Raw genomic sequence first — 23,616 nt, 5'->3', positions numbered from 1 at the left:
CCAAAACATCTTATCAATAGTGATTATAAATCAATTAATAATTTGGGCAGCAGTAGCTCAAAGTGGGGTCGGAAGAAACTCAGCCTTGGGAACCGGAGGGTTGCCGGTTCAAGTCCCGGTGTGGAACAAGTCTGTAAATTGGTCTGGTCCCCCATCAGGAGTGCCTCCTGGGCAGCCCTCTCACTCTGACATCTCTCCACTGGTGCATCCTGTTTGTGCATGTGTGATGTGTGTGTGTATTTCAGCCCATGTGTGTGTAGCATGTCTCAATAACAGAGTGTAAAATTTAAGTTTGTCTTCTTCTTCTTCTTCTAATATTCATCCAGTTTATAGTGCAAGTCAGTATACAGTGCAGTTAGCAGAGGAGCGCTGGGTACACAGGAAGTCACTGGTGACCTCTTTATAACCTCTGGCTTCAGTCAGACCACTTCCTGTTGAACAAGAGACAAGAGAAACATGTTTGAGGATCACCTGTCCACAGACCAGAAACACAGATGTAGGGTAGAAATGTGCAAGAAGGAGCCATTTAGTTAAAGTACGAACGGTGGTAAAGACTGTGAAAGACGTTTTAAAGTCAATATCGAGGTAGCTGCTCCGTCTTCAAGCCACTCAAATAATGACTTTTCTTCATTCTTTATGTGATCTATTTTGTATAGATTTTTTTATGTTTAGGCACTTTTTATAGATCCCATGCCTTGAATTGACATCATTAGTAAACAGATCCATTTTTGTCATCAATAATCATGTGAGTGTACTTGTGTATAGCTGCTCATTATCATAATCCCTCACTGCTCCCTCATTCCCTGATCTGAAGTCAGTGCCTAGTCCTCTTTCTGCTCCACTTAGCTCCCCATACAGACTTTGACACCAGCCGTGTGATGACTGGATACGCAGCCTTTTTTTTTGTACTTTGAATTTTTTACTTTGACATTTAAAGATATAAGCAGTGAACGTTTTTCTTTTACAGCATGTCATTTGAAGAACTTCCTAGTTGTCAGCTCTGTATTGGACTTGTGTGGACAGTGCCACCCCCCTTCCATTAGGGAAACTCAAAACTGTAGAAGAGTGTCATTGTTTTAATCTCAACACTTTTTTATGCCTACCTTCCATCAGGTTGTAGAGGTTGCAGTAGTTTGTGCCATGGTCTTTGATTGCATACCAGGACTCAGAGATGGACATGGCCTATGGATGAACAATTATATGTGTGAATAAAAAATAATCTGTACAGAATGAGACATCAAAAGAGACAGCAACATGAATAAAGACGGATACCTGTTTAAGCATAAGTTTACAGTGAGGGACTGGATGGTTACAGAAATAGAGACATAGAGTACAGAAAGCAAATTAGGTCGGAGAAAAGTCAAAGAAGTGGTTCAGAGACGAGAGAGAGTCACTATCTATGTCTAGTACAGTTTTTCAGCATCTGTGAGATAATAAATTAGAGGAGTGGGAAAACCTACTGAAACGTGACAGCAAGTGAAGAAGTGATAGGAGACCAGCCGGAAATTGATGTCGTCCACAAATCTCTTAAAGGGAGTGATGTGTTTGGCTGCTATAAAGTGGACAGAGGCAGACTGCAGCTGCAGAGAGATCAACATGTTTTAATACAATTAATGGTGAAAAAAAAAACAATTTCCAGTTTGTAATTGAATGTAATAAACTCTAAATTAGGACCACAGGGATCATTTTAATTTTTGGTTTGGTTTTTGTTAAACCCCAACAGTAAGCAGGCCACTTTATCTCAAGATCCTTATTTCTGCCATCAGATACGATCCTCAATTAATCAATTTCAATATGTACAAATACAGTTTCAAGACAAAAGGGAAACAGCAGATAGTGGAAAGAAAAAAAACAGCAAATATGTGATGAGTAGACAACCTGCTCGACCTCCTGAGCCAACGAGGATATTCATGGCTAAAGAAATGACGTATGGCCTACAGCTGTAAGTTAGCCTATTATGCATAAAACAGACTCCAGTAAGCTAAATAATGACCTCAGCCAGATCATTCCTGGACCCTCGCTACCTTTGAACTGCAGCCTTCTCTCGAGATCATAAACTTTGCAACACTCTGTTGGTCACTTTGACTACTTTCAGGCAAGGGGTCAACATGACCTTTAGCATTCATAGCCAACGTGAAGTAACCAAAAGACTGAAACTTCATGTTGCACCCACCTCAGGCTTTACTCAAGGTAATCTCATGGTTTGCCCATAATCATGACCTCAATCACATCAGGACTGCAACATTTTAAACAGAACTTCACAATTCTGCTTTTTTTCCTCTCTAGTTTTGTTTGTGTCCGATCTATTTCATTGTATCTGGGAAGGTATGGATCACAATCTAGTGGTCTGTTTTTTATTCCTATTTTGATTTTTTTGGGGGGGTATCTGAACTGCTCTCTGCTACAATACCCCCTGAAAATATATATGAAGACTTCATGACTGTGTCTAGTCGCCAGACTTTACACATTTCTGGACCAAGACGTTGTGCCAACTGATAAAACATTATTACACCTGATAGAAGTAAGCTGATTACAGGACTGGAAGTCGATTTCTGCTGATTTTATTTTTGGTCTGCAGTTACAAAGTCAACTGTATTAAAGTATTTTTTTCAAAAGAAAGTTTATATGAAAGTTACACAGACACCTTATACAGGCACCTCTCTCCTCCCATATTGCAGCCAGTCATGGTTCTCCACTTCTTGATCTGGGAAACAAGGGATTCATAAACCATTTGGCATGGTATCCCAAAGTACCTAAAAGAGATGAGGAAGGAAAAAAACAAAAAAACAAGCAAAGTCACTGAATCTGATTTAGGGTTCAAGTGAGTACTTTGGTTGGTTCTAAAAACTTAATTGGATATTGTACATGAAAGGGTGCCATCTAGTGGACATCTTGTATAGCTTTGTATTCTTTTGACTTTGAAATACAGTGTTTTTAAGACTGGCCATATATCCCAGATAATACAACACCACTATTTAAGTGGCATAGCTATTTTTTCTAAACATCTTTTTTTTTTTTTTTTTTTTACTTTATTTTATCAAATCCAAGTAATGGAATCAAATCAAATAGATTTAATATAATGTTTAAGTAGAGTTGCTGAGTTGTATTATTTCATCTTTTTCTAAGCCAACCAATCCAAAATGATTGTGCCAAGATAAAGACTTTGAATAAGTGAGGCCTATAGGCTATCAATTACAGGACTTAGTGTCTCAGGTCGATCCATGTTCAGACTCTGATGTTGCTTAGCTGATGGACAGAAATGATGTAACAGGGCATGCTAGGTGACTAGACTGGCCAGTTCATTCATAACAGGTTCAATTGGAATCAAATAACTACTTATCGATGAGAAAATTAAATACAGATGATTTCAGTTCAGAAACTTTCAGGCAAACATATTTTAGTATCGCTGTCACTCTTGCAAGGCCCAAGGTTTTCTGGGACAGTATTAATTATGTAAACCACGAGATAACACATCTTTTATCACAGTAATAACAAAAGAATGAAAGCATACCATTCAACTTTGCACTGGGCATGGAGAGGTCCTGCGCGACAAAGCTCAAAGGTGCCAAATGCCAGGATTACTGCAAAGAAACAACTGGCTGGATTCATCCTGTTCAACAGAAGACCAACCCTGAAATAGCTTCAGTGACTGAGAGACATAAAACAAGTAATCAGACAAAAAAAAAAATCACAGGGCGATCATGTGCTTTTCTGAGAAGGAAACAGTCTAAATTCAATTAAGTTGTAAGGAGGAGACAATAAAGAGAAGCTACACAGACATCTGGTTTACAGAGACACCTAGAGGCCGTCTGTGGTAGAGCAGAAGAGAATCACACCAATCCCTGCCACTGGCTGTTCTGTTACACTTTCTGCAACTTCTAGTTAAATGGGCCACTACTGTCAAGCATGTTCAGTTCTAGTTCAAGAGAGCTCAGACTTTTGAGGTATTTCTGTGAATCTGGATTTTTTTCTCTAGATTGAATGCAAAAAACAGAGTTCTCAATCAATGAACGTAAGCCCAATGAATACAGAAAAATAACTCCATTAGTCCAGTAACCAGTTCCTGCCGCTATGCTGCCATACAGCTTCATTTCAGCTTGGTTGCTCAACACTCTTGACAGTCATGTCTTGACAAAAGATGATATTTCACACCTTGTCTCACATTTATATTCTGGTAATTAGAAGAAGAAAACAACAATACTAAGGCAAAGTGATCACACAGTTAACCTATTCCACTCTGTCAGGTTTAAACCCATTACTGTCCATCATTCACAGGTGAGCACATACAAAGAATACATTTTATCTGTATGGGTCGTATCTGTCACAACGTACACAATATATTACAATGGCCAAAACTAACCAATCATGCTGTTATTCTAAAAAGTAGAAGGTACTTAAAGATCTCCTTTAAGGTTGAATATGTTAAATCATTTGTTAAAGGAAGAATGTGCAACATTTTACACTATAGTAGAAAATCCAGTGTATCCTCTGTAAATGTCTCTCTGAGTCATGACTGTCTACAATGATCGAGCAGCGTGAGTCTCGCCAGCTGTTAGTCGGGTCGTGTTTACGTCATGTTTACACTAATGGGACGGCCTTGCCTATTAAGTTGTTTCAGTCAAGGACTAGATAAAAGAAGAATAATATAGCCTACTTACTGCTTATTTGGATATCTTTAGATCACGGTCATTCTTTTCAATTTATGTGCAATATAACGCTCCAAGTGTGCTAGCACTTGCTGTGCTCGAGCAAAGGACAATTTTGTCCGCCGCTTGTGCTTAATGGTGCTTAATTATGGTGCGTTCTAATTGATAACTCCGTCGTGAGAACAGGAGTGCAGAGGGGGTTGGAGGTGTGCCGCTGGAGGAGAGCGGAGGCTTCAGAATAGCCAGGGTATCGCCAAACAGCAGTTTGTTTTGGTTTAGTGCTGGTGCTCAAGGGCGACATCTACTGCATCAAAAAGGCGCACATTCTTCCTTTAAGAACCAACGGATTGCTGCCGTTTTTTAACAAATGTAGGTTTGTGGTGGGAAGAACACCCTGTGAACACACTCACACTGACCTGCCCTCTTACTGACGAGTCCACTCCTAATGAGAAATGTGACTTACTTACAATAAAGCAAAATGTATGTCATTTATCCAACCAGAGGTCGACACATAGGCCATAATATACTTTCACCTAATGGTCTGTGTGATCCTTTGTTGTCTGCCCATGTCTCTGTGGACACATGTAATGTATCTGTTTTCTGTCTTTTTATGGGAGGATCTCTACTTGCTCTCATTGCCTCCAGTTAACTTTCTGCAGCCTTACAGACCTTAATGAGCGCTACGCTCATCTTCCATCGCTGGGCTTCTTAGGCATCTCATTAGTTTTTTCCATCCTATCAGATATCCTTACACTAATTTAACCTTGTGGTCTTCCATAATTTGACCCTGCTGAAGGGAATAATGCCTGTGAGTTATCTGTTGTGAATCAATCAGGCATACAGTGTGTTTCCTTAAATCATTCATCCCTGATAACAGTGTCCATCATCACTTTTAATCATCCCTGTCAAAGGTCTCTTTCAGTTCAACATGCTTTCATATGTAAATATGGCCATTCTACTCCGCTCTGCATTGGGTTAAGTTGTACAGAACCCATGTGTTGCTAAATCTTAAACTTCATTTTGTTAAGTTATATGTATAACTTGTGCCCTTCATGGTTACATAGATAAGTATTATACTAAAATAACAGAACTCAAAATAATCTCAAACAGTAAGAATTACACAAAGTACTGAACAGGGTATGTCCTTTAAAAAGACTTTAGCTTGAAGACATAAAAGTAAATGTGAATGATTACAAAATACATCAATTTAAATGTTTCAACTGTGACAGAGGAATAATAAGGAGATTCGTCCATCACTAATGAGGATCTGAATGACTCACACAAGTCATTAATGGGAAAAAGGAAACATTTAGAAAAAGAAAGGGATATCATTCTGAGTTCTTGTTGACTGGACCTGGTGCACTCAGGGCAGAAAGTCATAGTATCACCTCATCACACACAGACATTGTCTGTTATGTCACAAGTCCGATGGTAGATTGACCTAACTATAACTAACTAACCATATACATGTATGTGAATATGTGTGCATGCACGTTGTTTTCATCCAGGAAGGTATACTCTGCAAACTCTGCAAACTACTTGATCTGAAAGAGTTTTAAAAAAGTGTGTTCGTATGTAGAAAAAAATCTAATCTTAAAATAATAATATCCACAGTAACTCCTTTTTTCCATCTAGAAGTCATATTTAGGGGCGCAGGTGACCTAGTGGTTAGTTTTCACGCAACAGAGGATTTAGTCCTTGATGCTTCTCCTTTTCGAATGTCATTAGGGGGGGGAAACCTATAGGAAACCTATGTAATCTGCACTTGTCAAATTTGTGATGTTTTTTTAACCATGTGGGCACTTTGTGTCGATGTAAAATGGGCTAAATGTTTCAGTTGAGCCACAAGGGATTGAGATTGTGATGTACACAGATTGATAACCATCTGTTGATCACCAGACAATGTTTACATAGTCATGCAGAATTACATACAAAGAAATTGATTTTCAAATTCAGAGAAGCAAAATGGAAGGGGATGTATGGATGGATGGACATTGTGTTCATTTGAGAGTCAAAAGAAGGCAGAAAGGTCGAGAGGGGAGGTGAACAAGGTGGTAATTAAGGAGGAGAATAATGAACAGGCTTTTGCACAGAAGAGAGGATGGCCATATAGCAGACAACAGGGGATAAAACACATCTGCTTCTGACTAGCTGTAAACGATAAGAGAGAAGCAGAGAGACTATTGTAAGTCCTCCTGCAGGATCACTGTGGCCTTGAGTGATGAAAAGCACGGAGGAGGAAGCCAGCTTTTTCCCTGAACACGACTGCCAGAGCTCCACTGCACCACCAGCCTCAAGCGAGACTAAAAGCACTGCCAGGGTAACAGCCACTCTGGGGGGAACAGCCTCTGGGTTCACTACTCTCCTGGGAAACAGTGTTGTGCTCTCCACACTCATCCACAGACAGACAGAAAGCCGAGGAGCAAGTATCAAGAGCCACAATGACGGAACCGACGTCTAAAAAACAAGGATTTAAAAAGTGTCGGAGTGCCACTTTCAGCATTGATGGCTTCAGCTTCACCATTGGTAAGAGACTCTTTGTTACATTGTGGTTTATATCTGTGTGTGTGTGTGTGTGTGTGTGTGTGTGTGTGTGTGTGAGTCTGAATGTTTGCCTGCACATTTGTGTTGGAGTCAGAGGGATATTGCTTGCTCATATTGTGTGGCTGAACAGATGGTTCTCTTTACTTAAGATTTATTGTGTTTGAATTGTAGGTGCTTACTCTAGTAGTATATCTTCCTCCATGTGTGACATGTATTCCTTCTTTAATTTAAAAAAAAAACCTGACTGAAAAGACTTTTTTAAATATATTGAGTTCTGTATGGACAACTTTAACACAATAACAGTTTTTTTTCTACATGACAATATTTTCAGACTAAAGTATTTCATTCTCCTTCATCTTGTGCTACCACACTCATTACTTCTCTTCTGATTCAGATTTCATTTAGTTTTCTCTTTCAGGTTTAGTGCCATCAAAGTTAGCTAGCTATTGACTACTTTCAGCAGCAACACTGTGGCAATTGTATGGTGTAAAAGTACAACGGTCAGTAGAGACTGTGACAGGAAAGGAAACACTTTTTGGGCATTTAATGTCTACACTTAGAGAAAGGAAAGTGGATAGAGTCAGAAATCAGGGTGAGAGAGAGAGAGAGAGAGAGAGAGAGAGAGAGAGAGAGAGCAATGACATGTGGGAAATGTGCCACAGGTTGGATTAAAACCTGGGCTGCCTGCTTGGAGTACTTCAGCCTCCCTCCGTTAATGGGACGCGCGCACTAACCACTACGCTACAGGCGCCTTCTCAAGGAATATTCAAGTTGAATGTATTTAAGCATAGTGTCCATGGTGATGGATGCAAAATGTGTTGGCTCAACAGCATTATCAGTATGTCAGAGGAAAATGTTTAAAATCTCTCCTGAATAAAAAAAGTCACCACTTCCACCGGTGATTGGAGGCTATAGTCTTCCAAGTGGGCGGCCCAGGTTTGAATCCAACCTGTGGCTCCTTTCCAGCATGTCATTCCCCACTCTCTCTCCCTGATTTCCGACTCTGTCCTCTGTTCTCTATCTCCATTAAAGTCACAAAAAGCCCAAAAATAAATCTTTAAAAAAAAACAAAAAAAAAACGCAAGTAACATAAAGAAGGATGAAACACAAAGGTGCCATAGTTCAGACGAAGAATAAAGTTAATGACATGACCTCTTAAAAGCACCATTACGTATGTCTGCTTGGCATCCCATACAGTTTCAGAGCGCATTTTCCATCCAGAAAGTATTTTTTTTACTCTTATCTTTGAGGTCTGCGCTTTAGTAATATCTGTTTGTTTGGTTACTCAGTCAAATTATTCATCTCCCCATGTTTCCTTTAGTTCATTGCCTGCTCTGTTTACTTGCCTCTCTGTAACATCTGCTTCCCATGATGTTATAGGTTCAGCAGGAAATGCAACTTTGATAACCCACTCCTTCTGTATTTGTCCTGCAGCAGCTGTGATGGTTGCTGCAGTCAGAAAGGGGGCAAAGCGGTTAATAACTTAGATCTTTCACTCTTGAGTTAAAAACTCAATTCATTTTGAAAAGTATATCTGCAAAAACAACTTCATACTCTCATCATAAATATTTGTACTCATACTTCTAAGAGACGATCTGTTTCATCTCCTGTCTGTATTTGGTAACAGGGCTGTGATCTCCAGTTGGCAACTAGTTTTACACCCACCTCTGTTTTCGAGGGTCAGGTTAGTAGGAATATAGGGTGCAGGTTCTGAGCTCTTGAATGACTCTACGGTCAAAATGGCCAAAAGGTCCCCAGGCTGTGTGTAGGCGTCCTTGATGTTACCTAACCACTTGAGAACAATGTTTTCTTTTCTCTGTGCTGGATCTTAACCTTTGCTGAAACTGCCAGGGATTTATTTAATAAATATCAAACTACATATTTGATTCATGTAAACACAATAACGTTTATAAATCCCTTACATTCTCTAGCAAAGAGTTGGATATATCAGGCTAATGCCTTCTGCTGCTATCAGAGTCAGAATGGTTTTATTCTCATCGCACAGCTGTACGTTGAAGTGTGGTGCTTCTCCTAGGAGGAACTCACATACTATATAAAGGCAGTATTATTCAACATGTAAATTCAAAATCATGAAAATATGATCCAGAGAATATAAATGAAGGAGAGCAAAGCTACTGTGAACGTGCACTGCCACAAAAAGAGATGTGGGAGTACCCAGTATTTTGTTTATTGGAATAAAACCTTGTAAAAACCATGTTGCACAGTAACAGAAAGCAATAGTAGTTTGTTTGTTCTGCTGAAATATTTACTGACACCACCCAACTTTTCTTCCTAGCACCAATTCATTACCAATGATATCTCAAGACACTAAACAAAAGGAGCAGGTCTATAACTTACTTTTTATCCTACTATTATTATATTACTGTATGAGATGCAAAAGATATGTCATATATAATAAAACCATAGGATGTGACATAGGAAGAACTATGTTTAGTGTGATTAAACTATACTGAAGTGTACATTTTTTCTTTTTTTTTTATGTACGAATGTGAATCAGGTAGGTCTGTATCTGTGGAAAAGAAGGCCATGTACTTTTTGTGTGTATGTTTCTAAGTGTTTACAGACTGCTGTCTCTATGGAAACCAGAAGAGAAGGGAAATGACTGTGACATCATTTTGACTGGTGCAAATAAGTGTGTGTGTGTGTGTGTGTGTGTGTGTGTGTGTGTGTGTGTGTGTGTGTGTGTGTGTGTGTGTGTGTGTGTGTGTGTGTGTGCGTGTGTGTGCGTGCGTGTGCGTGTGTGTGTGTGCGTGTGTGTGTGTGTGTTGTCAGTTGTTAGGGAGCTTAGCTCAGGGAGTCATTATCACTAATGAAGTGGCCTCTGTCACAGAGCGTAATCTGGCTGCACTTCATCTCGTCCTACTCTGTCTGATTCGAGCCATATAGCGCCTCCAATCACAGATTCCTCTCTCTCTCTCTCATTCTCTTTCCCTCTGCTGCTGTCTCTCGAACACTCACACCATGGATTCTTTCTTTCTGGTTACTTTCCAATCAAAGTTGGAATTGTAAGCTGTCGTCATATACTCCAGCTTTGAGCCTCTTTATTGGTGCAATGATGGTTGGAGCTATAATAACCTTCATAAAGCTTTACAGATCAACCAAAGATACTTTATTAACCATGAAGCCTCATAGGATTTCTGGTAAATTCTTGGGATTGCCATCAAGTAACGCCACAGAGTGCATCTTAAATTTACATAAGGTGTAAAACCCAGGTGTTTTGGGCAGTCTGCTGGTTTTACCTCTGCACAGGGTCAAGTTGGGAAGAGGTTTTATTTAACAGGTCACCAAATCGAGTACTATGATTATTAGATATGCATGTAAGTAATATTACACACAGATGGGAGAACAGAAGTTTTACGTCCAACACAATCATTTGAAGAGGTCCAATCAGGCAAAATTAGAACACCCTAGGCCCTAAAAATAGCCGACTTACATTACCAATGTGAAGCAAAACAATATTCTAATCCTTTTCTTCACAGTTGCCAATGAGGCTGGAGACAGCAAGCGTCGTCCACTCGCCCGCTTTACACGTGAGTTCACCAGATTTCAGCATTTCAAGTTTAATTCTCTAATTTCAGCATTTTTTTCAGCATAAAAATTAGATTTTACAAGGCACTAGACAAGGCTGCCCACTATCACCCTCATTATTAGCTCTGGCAATCAAACCTTTAGTTTACAAGATGAGACACAAGAAATTCGAGGTATGTAGAGAGAAAGAGAAAGAGAGAGACAGAGACTTTGTGTTTTGTGTCTTGGGATAAAAACTGCAAGAATGTCTCATGTGATCCTGATTTCTCTCTTGAAAAGTGTAAATTATGTTTTATGTTATGTATTATTTTGGTTGGTAAAAGATTGTAAGACCCTGTGATGGAAAGCATGACATTAATATAGATAATTATATTCAAAGATGTGGTCATGTGAAAAAAGATAAAAGCAAATCAAAAGATGTTTTGTTTTTTTTCCTTGTGAACATTCTCCAGGATCTCGGTCCCAAAATGCGTTATGCACTCCTGTCACGGCGCATGCCGGCATCAGTGAACACAAAGGAATTCCGTTCGATCCACGCAGCTCTGAAGAGATCCTGGCTGATGAGATGCCAATCCCTGATGCCCCCGACGCCATGGAGAAGACTGCTATCAGGTCATACATGCGCTCATGCACATATACTGTATACTCTCTGAATACTATTAGCACATTGAACACTGGGTTCAATTCCATTCAAACAACTTGATTCACCTTTTGGAAATTAGTTTGGAGCAGCTTGTACATAAGACATACAATAAAAGGGACGTGAAGACAATGATAAAATAACCATAAAAAAGATCGAATATGACTTAGGATAAGTTCTTTAAAAAATATTCTAGTATTGAGCCGGCTGATGAATAAAAAACTGAATATAGTAATAACAGGATCAGTCTTAAAAAATGATTCAGGATTCAGTCTACAGTAAAACAACACAAAGAGTCCTTAAAGAAATAGGAAACCCCCTCCTATTTTTCCTTCTCTCTTTTCTCTTCACTCTGACTGCATTACTTAACTTGTCTTTTATGCATTCTGCTGCAGTGACATACAGAAGTACTCCATATTCTAAGTGTGTGGGATACGTATGCCATTGCAACATATGCTCAACAAAGCTCTTCTATCACTTTTATTTGTTTCTTTATTTCTCTCTTCTGCTGTTTTTTCTTTTCTTTTTTCTTTGTTTATTAGTATTATGTGTGACTGAGATTTTCTCTTTGCACTATTGTTGAAAACTATGAAAAAAAAATATTCTTGAAAAAAAAAGAAAAAAAGAAACATGAAACCTAAAAAGGATTGTTATAAGGTACGTAGGGAACAACAACTAATGTAAAACCTCTGCTTGGTAAAAAGGGAAACACTTAGCGATCAGTGATTGCAACAAAATGCCACGGCATATTCAAAAACGTTGAGCACAACTTCACCTTGCAGCCAACACTTTTCATGGCACCTAACATTGTGAATCTGGAAACAACAACAACAAACCATTAAATCACAGCTCGTTGGTGAATTGCAAGTACTGGGCAGAGGACTGGTATAAAACCAGTAAACCCTGTGGCACAGCTTTAACATCCTCTAATGTTCCTCTGTTTGCATGAGCATGTTACCTTTGGCAGGGAAAATAAAATAAAAATAAAACATCTCGCTCATTTTTTTTTTGTGATGGAATGAACTTCATGAGACTTCATAACTTCATTTTAACAAGAACTTAGAGGAAAGTACTTTTTAAAGGCTCCTTCTTCATTAAAGTTAACAAAGATGACTCCTCAACTTAAAGGAGAATACTTCCGTCACACTCATGCTACTTCTTTTGATGTCCATGTCGCAAAGAAATGAAATATAAAAAAAGATTATGACACATGTTATAAGATGAGACGGTGTTATTTTAAGATCTCCTGCTTTCTTTTTCTCCCCAAGGCTGAAGTCTGAATCAACTCCCACAATCAAGCATGTCTCATAGTCAAAATGAAGTTGTGATGCTGATGTTGGTTTGGTGGCTTTGTGTTGTAGGTTGCGATGTCTTGTTAAGCAGCTGGAGAGGGGAGTAGCCTCTGTGGGGGAGCTTAAGAAGAACCTGGAGTATGCTGCCTCAGTCCTTGAAACTCTATACATTGAGGAAACAAGGTAAGGAGCTTCAACCTAATTCTACTTCAAACCCTGTATTAAATATTTCCTATGTGATAGCAAAAGTTCCAAGTTAAGGGATTGTGGATAGACCCAGGAAGTGAAAACATGTCAAGAGAGTCCTACTGTTTGGCTTGTCCAACTTCACTGCTCCTGTTTTAAGTCATGAAGTGTTTATGGCAGCAGCAAAACATTGTTTGAGTTGGCTTCTAGGCACTGACAGCATCACTCCTCACAGATTGTTTTAGATGAGGGATTCTCAGGAGTGATGAGATTATTCCTCAAACCCCGAGTCAAAGCCTGCTGCTGGATGCTCCAGTGGTGTTGGGGTTGAAAGTAAAAGCGCAGTACTGGTGTTGGGCAGCATTGGTAATGACTGAGCAGAGGGGAGAACAGAAATCTTGCAGCTTAATCAGAATGCTAAGGTGAGATGACGCGTTCATCAGGTGCGAGAATGATTCATGTCAAGTGTGAAACCGGGGCAGCTCAGTGCCTGTCTGGACTAGCTCATAGGTGTCACTGGGCGTTTGTGGCTCAGTGGGCCGTCTTGTTATCTGCTGTTTGCTGTTTCAATCTCTGACTTCTGCAGTTTACATGTCTTAGTATCCTTAGGCAAGAAACTGTACTCCCGAGAGCTGCCATCAGTGTGTGAATGGACAGATTTGCACTTTGTAAGCAGCCTTAAAAAGCAGCAGAAAAAGGTTAGAACCGAGCTATAAGTTCATTCATTAACCATTTACCAAATCACTGAGGATTCCCCACTTAACTTTCTTTGACTACATTTTAATTAATCAGCATCAATGAGGCTGTGGGCAGAAAGTGTGACCAGCAGCTCAGCTTGTTTGTACAGCAACTGTACATATTGCATTTTTTTAAGTGTAAGTTTTTTTTTGCCTGCAGACGGCTGGTGGAGCCAGAGGATGAGCTGAGTGATATCCAGTCAGACTCGGTGCCATCGGAGGTCCGTGACTGGCTGGCGTCCACTTTCACCCGGCAGAGAGCTCTGATGCGCCGTAATGAAGACAAGCCGCGCTTCCGCAGCATCGTCCATGCAGTGCAGGCTGGCATCTTTGTGGAAAGGTTTGGTTATTTATGTTAACATCAATCAGTGATAAAATCACAATTATTTGCATTCATCACACACTCCCGCTACAGCCAGAGGCCGCCTTCCACACACTTCCATCCGCTCTAGGAGCTCTCAAAGGCGGACAAACTCATCACACACTCCCGCTCTCAGCCAGTGCCTGCTGAGACTGTCGTTTGTAGGATGGAGAATGAATACAGACACACAGACTCCTTCACAGACTTTCACATGTGTATGACCACTTACCTCCTCTGTAAACATTATGCCAATAATATCCAGTGTTTCACGGCCGATGATGATGCTCGTTTGTGTACGTACGAGCACGTATGACGAGCACACACGGCCATGCGGTGTCGCTACAAACGCAGTATTTTTGAAAGTTTCATATAGCCCCTTTAAGAAACAGAACACTTTTTTCCTATGCTAGACATTTTACCACACTGCATATGAAGGAATGATTTGACATGTTCGGTGTGTTTGTATGTATTGCATCTCTGTTACAGGATGTACAGAAGAACTTCAAACATGGCTGGTCTCAGTTATCCCCCAAATGTCATCACTGTACTCAAGGTATGAATGTGTGTTGTCCGTTTATGATTCACACCTTCATCATAATTATTTTAATTGAATGGCCTGACTGAGGGTCTAGAATACAGAATGAGGAGGTTGACGTTGAGGGATGTTATGATATGACTGTATGATAAGTGAAAGAACCAAAGGTAGGTGTTATGAGACTGAACCCTGGGAAACTAAATCACAAAATATTTACAAACTTAACCCGTATTTAATAAACCATGAACCAAGAATAACCTTGGCTGACTGTAAGGAGAGAACAAGCTTCAGTATATGACTTTATAAGTGGATGGTATACATTTTGCTGCAGACATACAGACGTGCAATTGCAACGCTTTTTGTTGTTACCCAACAGGGGAAGTAGTGCTGACTGCGAACTACTGTAGTTTATAAAACTGACTGTTGATAAGTACCTTATAGAACCTACTTAGAAATTCAAAATCCCTATCCATTTAAGAGTCGTTGAATCGATGCAAGAGGCAATCCAATCAGATTCTGACCCTTGTGGTTGCAGGGTAACGATGCTTTGAGGAGAAAATTGCTGACACACCATTTAATCGCAATTCTTCAAATTTTACATCATGTCAACCATGATGTCACGGGTATTATGTTGACTAATCTTTAATGTCCTAAATGTTTGCTGCGCGTCTTTCAGGTGACATTTTCAGGTGACCCAAAAAAATGCTTTGTTAAGACACTCCCTTCACCCCTCTGCTCCCTCCTGCCTCCACACCTTCCTCACGTTCTGTTTCACGAGCAAATTTCTGTGAGGCGGCGGGAGCAGCAGACGAGTGCTCATAAACTTTAGAAAACAAGAGTCAATTTGACGTAACAACATGCATCTCAGAGTTGATTCGGTTGTTTGTCTTTTTGGCCAGAAAGTCTTATCTAGGGTTTGAAGAGTCTGTTGGTTCTCCTTCAGTTAAATTCCAAAGGACCTTATGAACAGCATCCCTGAGTGAGAGGGGGGTCCCTCTTCCCCCGCGTGACGTCACGGCTAACAGCTGGTGAGGGAGGGGTTCACAAGAAAACAATCATATCTAACATGTTTGAGCCTCTGAGCCAAACATAAACAAATTAAAGGAAGTGCTGTCCATGTGAACACAGAGCTGAGAACAACAAATTCAGAGGGAGTTTGACTTCACTCTCTTTTTAGGAGGACAACAATATATTTATGTAGGGTTTATTTGATTCATTATATATGTATATATAATATATGAATATATGAATGAACAAATGCAGGGGTTTGTAAAAAGTTACATGTTTACTAAACTTGTATGTATGTGTTTTAGGATGTGGACATGTGGTCCTTTGACGTTTTTGCACTGAATGTCGCGAGTGGAGACCATGCTCTGAAATTCGTCTTCTATGAACTCCTCACAAGATACGACTTAATCAATCGGTTCAAGGTATGAAAAAAACACCCATTGTCTTTATCAGTCAGTAAAGAAATTGGATTTGTCCTTAATTCATGTCACTTCTGAACTTCATTAGTAAGTACAAACATACTCTCTGTTAGGGAATGATACCCTGAACTCTCAGCACTATAGGTATCACTTGGTTCACAATAAGGTTTCATCACAATATTGTATAATTTTCTAATTTGAAATGACATTGAAGTCAATGTATTAATAAAAAATCATTAATTTTTCGTATTTTCTTCATTTATGCAAGGGAGGTTTCAATCGTATGTTATGTATATATTTTTTGGTGTCTTGAGTGTCTCATTGTATCATAGTTTTAAATGCAGCATCGTGTTAGTTGTGTTAGTTGTGTTATTTGTGTCTTTCACCAGTACCTTACAATACTTGCACAATGTTTTTATCTTGTCTGTTCATCCTGCTTTGAAACAAGATGCATTCTCTGCCCAAACATTTTCACTCACTTATGAATGCCTCTCTTCTTCAGCTACTGCCAAAAGCAGATAGCGCCCTCTGCTGGCTAAAAACAAGTATCACAATATTATATTCCGCCTCTTGGATTCAAATTGCTCGTATTTGTAGTGACTTTTAAGTATCATGCGGTATCATTGCATCCCAAGTCTCTGTCCAAACTTTTTTTGTTTAAAGCAAACACAATCGTTTTAAAAAAAAGTCTCTACTGCATCAGTTTTGATTAAGTAAAATTCATAACCTGTTGGTGTATATCACCTATAAGAAATAAACAAAGGTATTAAATTATCCAACGTCATCCTATCAGGTTATGTGACTATTAACCTACACAGGCTTTGTCTTTGTTTTGTAACTGCTATTCCAGGTCCCTATTTCTGCTCTCATATCTTTTGCGGACTCCTTGGAGGTGGGTTACAGCAAACACAAGAACCCCTACCACAACCTGATGCATGCTGCTGATGTCACACAGACCATCCATTACCTGCTTCTCAAGACTGGTATGGTGGTAAGTTTGGGGTTGTAAAATGGGGCAGAACAGGGCTATACCATGTTTTTGGTTTGTTGAGCTTCTCATTCTCGCATAATTTGACATGCAGCGTCATGTTAGTTGTGCTATTTGTGTTATTCATTAGTCACTTGCGTCATTTGCATATTTGGGTTTATTGTTGGGCAACATCAAGGTGTCTTGATATTAGAGCAACAGACTGAAAGCCAAAAGGTTTCATGTTTAAATCCATAGCCAAATGGAAAAATCATGATTTCAGTCAAATGATTTCACACAAATGGAGCTGTTTTACTCTGCGCAGTAGCTGATTCTTCTTTAGGCATCAGAACTGTTTGTGTTCGTGTCAACACAAGACAAGAAGAAGGGTCAGCAGTGGGTTGTAAGTTACCCAACCAATCGTTACAAACAGTCAGAACATTTTGGTCTTTTTAAAGAACGGCAAACGCCACCACTGGCAAACACATTTAAAATGCCACTGGAAATGTTTGTTGCTGATCTGAATAATGCAGATATACTTAAAGTTGGTTAAAATTTAAAAAAAAAAAACTTTTAACAGGCCTAAGAATATCAAGATTTCTTTAAGTCAAATATACACACACACACCGCACACACACACACACACACACACACACACACACACACACACACACACACACACAAGCAAGTGTTTTGCCACTGTTCCCCATGCAGTGATGGTCTGCCTGTTGAGTTTTAATTTACAATAAATAGCATTTTTATTTTTTCTCTTTTCACAGCATCAGGTGAACCTTGCTTGGAAGAGTTTTGCTCTTAATAATGTAGTAAATCCAAACAACATCGCACTAACATGGTGCAGAATGAGATTAGAAACATTTGTAAGTTTTTAAAACAACAGTTCAGCCACAGTTCAGGCGTTTCACTTTCACATTCATTCTGTCGGGATGCATCAGCAACAAGAACAGAGAAAGTTCAGTTAACCATAATTCAAAAGCATGGATCAAAATTGTTGACGTGGTCTTTTTTTTTTGCCTGCTAAAAACTCAAGCCAGTCTCATTCTGTCTTTTCACAGCACTGGCTCACTGAGCTGGAGATCTTTGCGATCATTTTTGCAGCTGCCATCCATGACTTTGATCATACGGGGACCACCAATAACTTTCACATTCAGACCAGGTAATTTAAATGATGTGTTTCACTGAAATCACTGCAGCTGAAAGATGGTTCAGATTTAGATTCCATGATTTGAAAATTATTAAATTATTCTGCATATCTAACCTGGTGAAACAATTACAAAGAGTGTGACCCTGGAAGTTGTCAAAGTCTAAAGTGTTACTTTCTTACAGCAATGTACTATTCTTCTTATTCTTCTCCTGCCTCTTATTATTACTATTAGTAGTAGTAGTGTTATTATACTTTCCATTTTTAATCCATATAGTTATTTTTTTTAGTAGATAAGCTGCGTAATCATTGCAGCTGTGTGGCATTTGCAGGTCCAACACAGCCATGTTGTACAATGACCGAGCTGTTCTAGAGAACCACCATGTGAGCGCGGCCTATCGTCTCCTTCAAGACGATGAAGAAATGAACATCCTCTCTAATCTTTCTAAAGATGACTGGAGGTGAGGAGGACGAGCTCCATGGCCTGGTTGATAAAAATGAATCCAAGAGGGTTAAAGGTTAAATCGGGTTGTTCTCCAGAAAAAAAGATATTGTGACCAGGAAAATCCAACCCAGTTTTTATTTGGAAAAAAACAGGATAAAAGTGGCAGACAATGGCATCATCTGTAGAAGATGTGGATTATAGTACAATTCTTATCTGGATGAAACCTTTTAACAAACCAGGCCCAGATTTTCAGTTTCACACCATGCTATGCTGGGTGTAATGTCAGACCTTATGTCTCTCTGTTTCAACATAAATAATCTTGTAGTACTAGTCTAAACCTTTGGCCTAACTCTTCACAATAAGGATGATATATTGTTGATCTATGCTGCCAACCTGGTCACCCACAGAGAATGGACAACATGACCTCGTGCAGTATTACTGACTATAAACATCAACACACCATGCATCAGTTTAACAACTCAAGGACACCAAATAACAAGTTAAACAGAGGTCTCGGTGTCTTAGCGTGGTCTGGCTAATCGTATTAGAACTTTTGAAAAATCTCCCCTTCCATGAGACTCATGCACATTAATAGTGTTCATTCTGAATTTAGATGTACTCATCATTTCCTGCTACTTTGTCTTTCATGTAGTTACATTAATAAAAAAGATTACACAGTGACAGTGAGTGTTAAGGTTGCTGTCTCAAGCCTAATACAACATAATTGGATTGATTAAAGGAACAATTAAATCTCTGTGATTAAAGTTTACAATTTAGGGCATATCGTTCTTTTAACTCATTGAAACCTCCGAGGTGTAAAGCAAAGTAAAGTATAACTTTGACATTTTGTCTTGATGATTTCTCTAGATGAGAAAGATAAGGAATGACCAAGTTGATTTTATCATTCAGAAAAAATCTTCACGAGAATCCATAAAATAGTAGGTAAGATGTCCCTGTCATTTCACTCTCTTTTAGAGAACTGCGGGCTCTGGTGGTGGAGATGGTTTTGGCCACTGACATGTCTTGTCACTTCCAGCAGATCAAAGCCATGAAAAGCCTCCTGCAGCAGCCTGAAGCGTGAGTGGTGCATCGCAATTCTGACTCAGTTAAAGCTATTTTATTTTATTTTTTAAAGAAATTTAAATTTTTCTTTTATGTTTAAAAATTTAAGAATAACAAATGGAAATCTTTTTTAATTAACATTTAATATATTTTCAGACTACATCACTACAAAATGACTCCACTAAAACATACTTTATTTAAACACGTCATTGACAGCTGACTGGAATGTGTTTGCAGGATTGACAAACCAAAGGCCTTATCTCTTCTGCTGCACACTGCTGATATCAGCCACCCGGCCAAACGCTGGGCGCTTCATCACTCCTGGACCTCATCCCTGCTGGAGGAGTTCTTCAGACAGGTAGTCACCAAAATATCTCCTCACCCACTTCCTTCTTTGCTGTCGTGGAGGCTGTTAAAATAATGTGGGGTGGCAAGCTAACTCTCTAAATAATCCTGCTCACACAGTCCTTAGTCCTCAAAAACATCTTCGTCCACACATGAAATGGTTACATCTGACATCGCACAATCTACTCAAGTAGACAAATGTAGTTGTTTTCAAGCTTCTGCTGTTAGGGTTATTGTTTTGTGCAAGTCAACCTGCCCATGAGAACCTGATTTGACACTAACCTGTGACACCGAATGTGTTCTCAGGGCGACAAAGAAGCAGAGCTGGGTCTACCTTTCTCCCCTCTCTGTGACCGCAAATCCACCATGGTTGCCCAGTCCCAGATCGGTAAGGTCAAAATGCTGCTCAGCATGGAATCGACTAGTATACTACTTTTTCATAGTTCTAAGGCGGCTGTGGCTCAGTTGGTAGAGTCTACATCTATCATCAAGGAAGGTCAAGGGTTCGATCCCCAGCTCCTGCAGCAACATGTCCGCTGTTCTTGCGCAAGACACTTAACCCTGAATTGCTCCCGCTGACACATCTGGATGTGTAACACATTTGTAATTTAAACAGTGAATGCTGGTTAACTCACACTGCGTTGGATGATTTCACCCTCATCTTATACGGCTGATTCAGCCTGAAAACATCTTCCAGAACAATCAGAATCCAAAAGGTGAATTCTAATTTATCATGCTAAATGCGGTGTCTTGCAGGGTTCATTGACTTCATTGTGGAGCCAACTTTTACAGTGTTGACAGAAATGACTGAGAAGATTGTGACACCGCTCATTGATGAGGCGTCTCGCTCTGGACTAGCTGGATACAGGTAACACAAACGAGAATCTCATAACCTGCATGAGACTTTAGACCTCACTATTGTCAGCAGGGCAGTGGCCAGAGGGGTGGCCAGGGGTTGAATGGGCCCCACTTTAAATCTTATTGGCCACCCCAGTTGTCACCCCGAAATTCCCTACCTATTATTGGCTATTTGCCTTGCCAGGGGTGGGACTTGTGTTGAAATCCACTATGCGGGCTGTATTGCATCTGGCAGCCTTAAGTTTTCAGTCTGCAGATGTTTGTTTGCAGTTTTTAAAATACTTTAAATTGTGACTTTTTACATTAATATTTTTTTGAATCCTTGAAGAATTAAGCTGAGAACATGTATATGTTGTCAATATCTTGTGTTACTTAAAAGTGGATGTGATTAGTGCGGACCAGGGGGAAAAATAAATGTTCTTCATTCGGCTTTGTGCACAGACTTCAGGCCATCCCAGCACTAGTCAGTGCCCCAGTCCAAAAAGACTGGACACCCCCCTGAATGCTGACACCATCTTGAATTTTTTTTTCCCCTTTGACACATTAAATATCTTGATTATTTTTCCTCAATTCTGTAGCCACGGCATAGTTTTGCCCAGGTTGTATATGAAACTGTATTACTGAGAAAACACAACACATATCTGAAAAATAATACAAAAAAAATATAAATATCAAATATCAAAAATACTTGCTGATTTGGTTTAAATTAATGTACTTCATACATGTTTTTCCCTGACTGATATTTTTCAACATGACATTCATTGTCCTTGTCTGTGTAAGAGTTAAAAATCAGAAAGGAATATGTGCTAGAAAAACAAGGAGTATCTAAATAACCTGAGGACACTGCAGCAGATGTCAGTGTTGAGTCATGAGATGAGGAGAGGAACACATGACTGGCTCTTTACAAGGAGCCAGCTGTCCTTTCACTGATAATATTTGACAACTACAAATTAAAGGCGCATAATGGCAATTAACTTTTATAATAACACAGTTTTCAGTTCTTGATTTCTGTATAGAACGGTTTTTAGACTGGACAAGTAATGAGTAACTGCAAAAACTATTGATGGAACAATCCCTAGAAATAATCACACACAACAGCCCATATATCAAACCAGGAAAGACTATCCATAGTTGCGTTTTGCATACTGCCTCTAGGACTAAAAAAATAATTGTATTTTTATATGGTGTAATAATTATTAAATACACCAGCACAAACACAGATTTTAACTCAAGTACAGTATACTTTCATACATATTGAGTCTAACTTTTTATGCTCATCACAATACTCTACATTTCCTTTTCAGGATAAAGATTGTATGGATGTGAGCACATGTTTTTGTACTTCACACACTTGTCTATGCTGCCTCAGTGACATCAATATTAATGGCAGCGATGGAAAGACCTCCAGTGTGAAGAGTACAGGCTCAGAGGGCTGCTGCTCTTTGGCCTCAGTGGACTTCAAGAGCTTCAAGGTCACGTGGAACAAAGAGATTCGTCACAACAGGGAGACTTGGAAGACACAGGCAGCCAAAGGTAGGCACACTGACTTCTTCAAATCTCTCAGTAAAATAAGTTTGGCTGTGGTGTTTGGGTGATTTCCGGGGTTGCTGGCCTCCAGCGGACACTCGACAAACTGCAGGATTTTGCTCTTCTGCATTGGATTCAGTTTTCAACACCAGAGGTTGCCGTTGGCAACTAGTTGTTTTTATAGTGTGCAAATAGCTTCGTCATATGTATAGACTCCATTTGTTTGTCAATAAGCAGCAACTTACATTTGGCCCCTGTACATCTACTTCCTTTTCTGGCTGTTTTCTTATTTGGTGTGTGCTTATTAAGTCAAGCCTTGTGCTTTTCTAATGTTTTTTTTGTGTGTGTGCATGCTGGTAGACCTGGATGAGAATTCTAAGAACGAGACAGGGGAAGGTTGTAAGGAAGACAATAAGACAGAGGTGGAGAAACAGTCAGACAGAAGTGCTGACATGTCCAAAACAAGACAGGACGAGATGAAAACAGAGGAGGAGGACAAAGAGGAGGGGGAGAACAAAACACCAAAGGAGGAATTACAGCCTACAGAGGAGAAAGGAGAAAGTAATTCAAGAATGGCTGCAGACTCACTGTCAGGATCGAGTCAAAATAACGGAGACAAGAAGGCAGAGGACCACACAGAGAATCATCAGAATGGTACATCCCCAATAATGTTTACCTTTGAGTTCATTTCCTCAAGTACTGCACATTAATTAAAGAGTTATATATTTGGATTGTACCTGTACTTCAGTTTTTTTCAATAATGTGACTTTGCTTGTCTCCAGGACATGTCACACTGTAACAAAATAAGACTTTATAAAAAAAACACATACACTGTCTCATAGCTCAAAGCCAATCATGTGACTTCATCCTAACTCTGATTTTAACGCCTTTACAGACCTTCAGCAGGACTGCCCTCTGATCCATTACTGCAAGAGACCCAGCTACTGTGCCAGCTCATACTGGTTGGTCAGGTCAAAGGTCAACAAAATGCGGCCCATTGATGCTAGAGGTAAAGCCAGGAGACTCCAGCGCATCTCCTTGCGGCGTCGCAAGTGACCCTAAAGTATAGACTGTCTCACATCATGAGATATCATCACATGACAGTCTGACTTTTTGTTTCATATTTGCATATTAAAGTCTAGTATTTCAGCCAATATTTAGTTTAGATTAAATCCTCCGTCACCTTTGCTGTCTCATTGGTAATGTCTCTCGTTAACCCCGCCAATGCATGAAGTTGATCAGCTCTTTTACGTCTCCTTTTAGTCTAAGTATGAGTCTATTATATTCTGTTTTGCAGAACATGTTCTGTAACTTTTGCTGAATGTCATTTATGTTG

At 39.5% G+C, this 23,616-nt stretch overlaps 2 protein-coding genes across 3 annotated transcripts; one reads left to right on the top strand and one right to left on the bottom strand.

Annotated features, from left to right (window-relative positions):
• Positions 1-298: 298 nt before the first annotated feature.
• Positions 299-3,713, bottom strand: LOC132994227 (uncharacterized). The gene is made up of 5 exons (XM_061064433.1): positions 3,512-3,713; positions 2,645-2,753; positions 1,461-1,580; positions 1,104-1,182; positions 299-431 (listed from the first exon to the last, which is right to left on the bottom strand). The coding sequence occupies exons 1-5, from the start codon at positions 3,607-3,609 to the stop codon at positions 340-342; spliced, it is 498 nt and encodes a 165-aa protein (XP_060920416.1). The 5' UTR covers positions 3,610-3,713; the 3' UTR covers positions 299-339.
• A 2,959-nt stretch (positions 3,714-6,672) lies between these two features.
• On the top strand, positions 6,673-22,587 carry LOC132994301 (dual specificity calcium/calmodulin-dependent 3',5'-cyclic nucleotide phosphodiesterase 1C-like). 2 transcript variants are annotated; one of them, XM_061064570.1, is made up of 15 exons: positions 6,673-7,172; positions 10,691-10,741; positions 11,192-11,351; positions 12,741-12,854; positions 13,755-13,934; positions 14,442-14,508; positions 15,804-15,920; positions 16,768-16,908; positions 17,958-18,058; positions 18,376-18,504; positions 19,464-19,565; positions 19,788-19,908; positions 20,202-20,283; positions 20,652-20,763; positions 22,123-22,587. In XM_061064570.1, the coding sequence occupies exons 1-15, from the start codon at positions 7,088-7,090 to the stop codon at positions 22,346-22,348; spliced, it is 1,788 nt and encodes a 595-aa protein (XP_060920553.1). In that variant the 5' UTR covers positions 6,673-7,087; the 3' UTR covers positions 22,349-22,587. The 2 variants fall into 2 exon arrangements, with proteins under 2 accessions (XP_060920553.1, XP_060920554.1); XM_061064571.1 differs by lacking the exon at positions 10,691-10,741.
• Positions 22,588-23,616: the final 1,029 nt, after the last annotated feature.

The sequence above is a fragment of the Labrus mixtus genome, chromosome 19, assembly GCF_963584025.1.
Source record: "Labrus mixtus chromosome 19, fLabMix1.1, whole genome shotgun sequence".
Taxonomy (NCBI): domain Eukaryota; kingdom Metazoa; phylum Chordata; class Actinopteri; order Labriformes; family Labridae; genus Labrus; species Labrus mixtus.
Note: the sequence above shows the minus strand (reverse complement) of the source record. Positions and strands in the feature narration are given on the sequence as shown.

Bases quoted from the DNA above. Each gene is read 5' to 3' on its own strand.
- LOC132994227 (XM_061064433.1), bottom strand. From the start codon at position 3,609: ATGAATCCAGCCAGTTGTTTCTTTGCAGTAATCCTGGCATTTGGCACC. The intron at 1,183-1,460 runs GTAGGTTTTCCC...GTTCATCCATAG, and splicing joins TCACTTGCTGTCACGTTTCA to GCCATGTCCATCTCTGAGTC. The intron at 432-1,103 runs GTAGGCATAAAA...CTTGTTCAACAG, and splicing joins CCTCTACAACCTGATGGAAG to GAAGTGGTCTGACTGAAGCC.
- LOC132994301 (XM_061064570.1), top strand. From the start codon at position 7,088: ATGACGGAACCGACGTCTAAAAAACAAGGATTTAAAAAGTGTCGGAGT. The intron at 7,173-10,690 runs GTAAGAGACTCT...TTTTCTTCACAG, and splicing joins TGGCTTCAGCTTCACCATTG to TTGCCAATGAGGCTGGAGAC. The intron at 20,764-22,122 runs GTAACACAAACG...ATGCTGCCTCAG, and splicing joins TCTGGACTAGCTGGATACAG to TGACATCAATATTAATGGCA.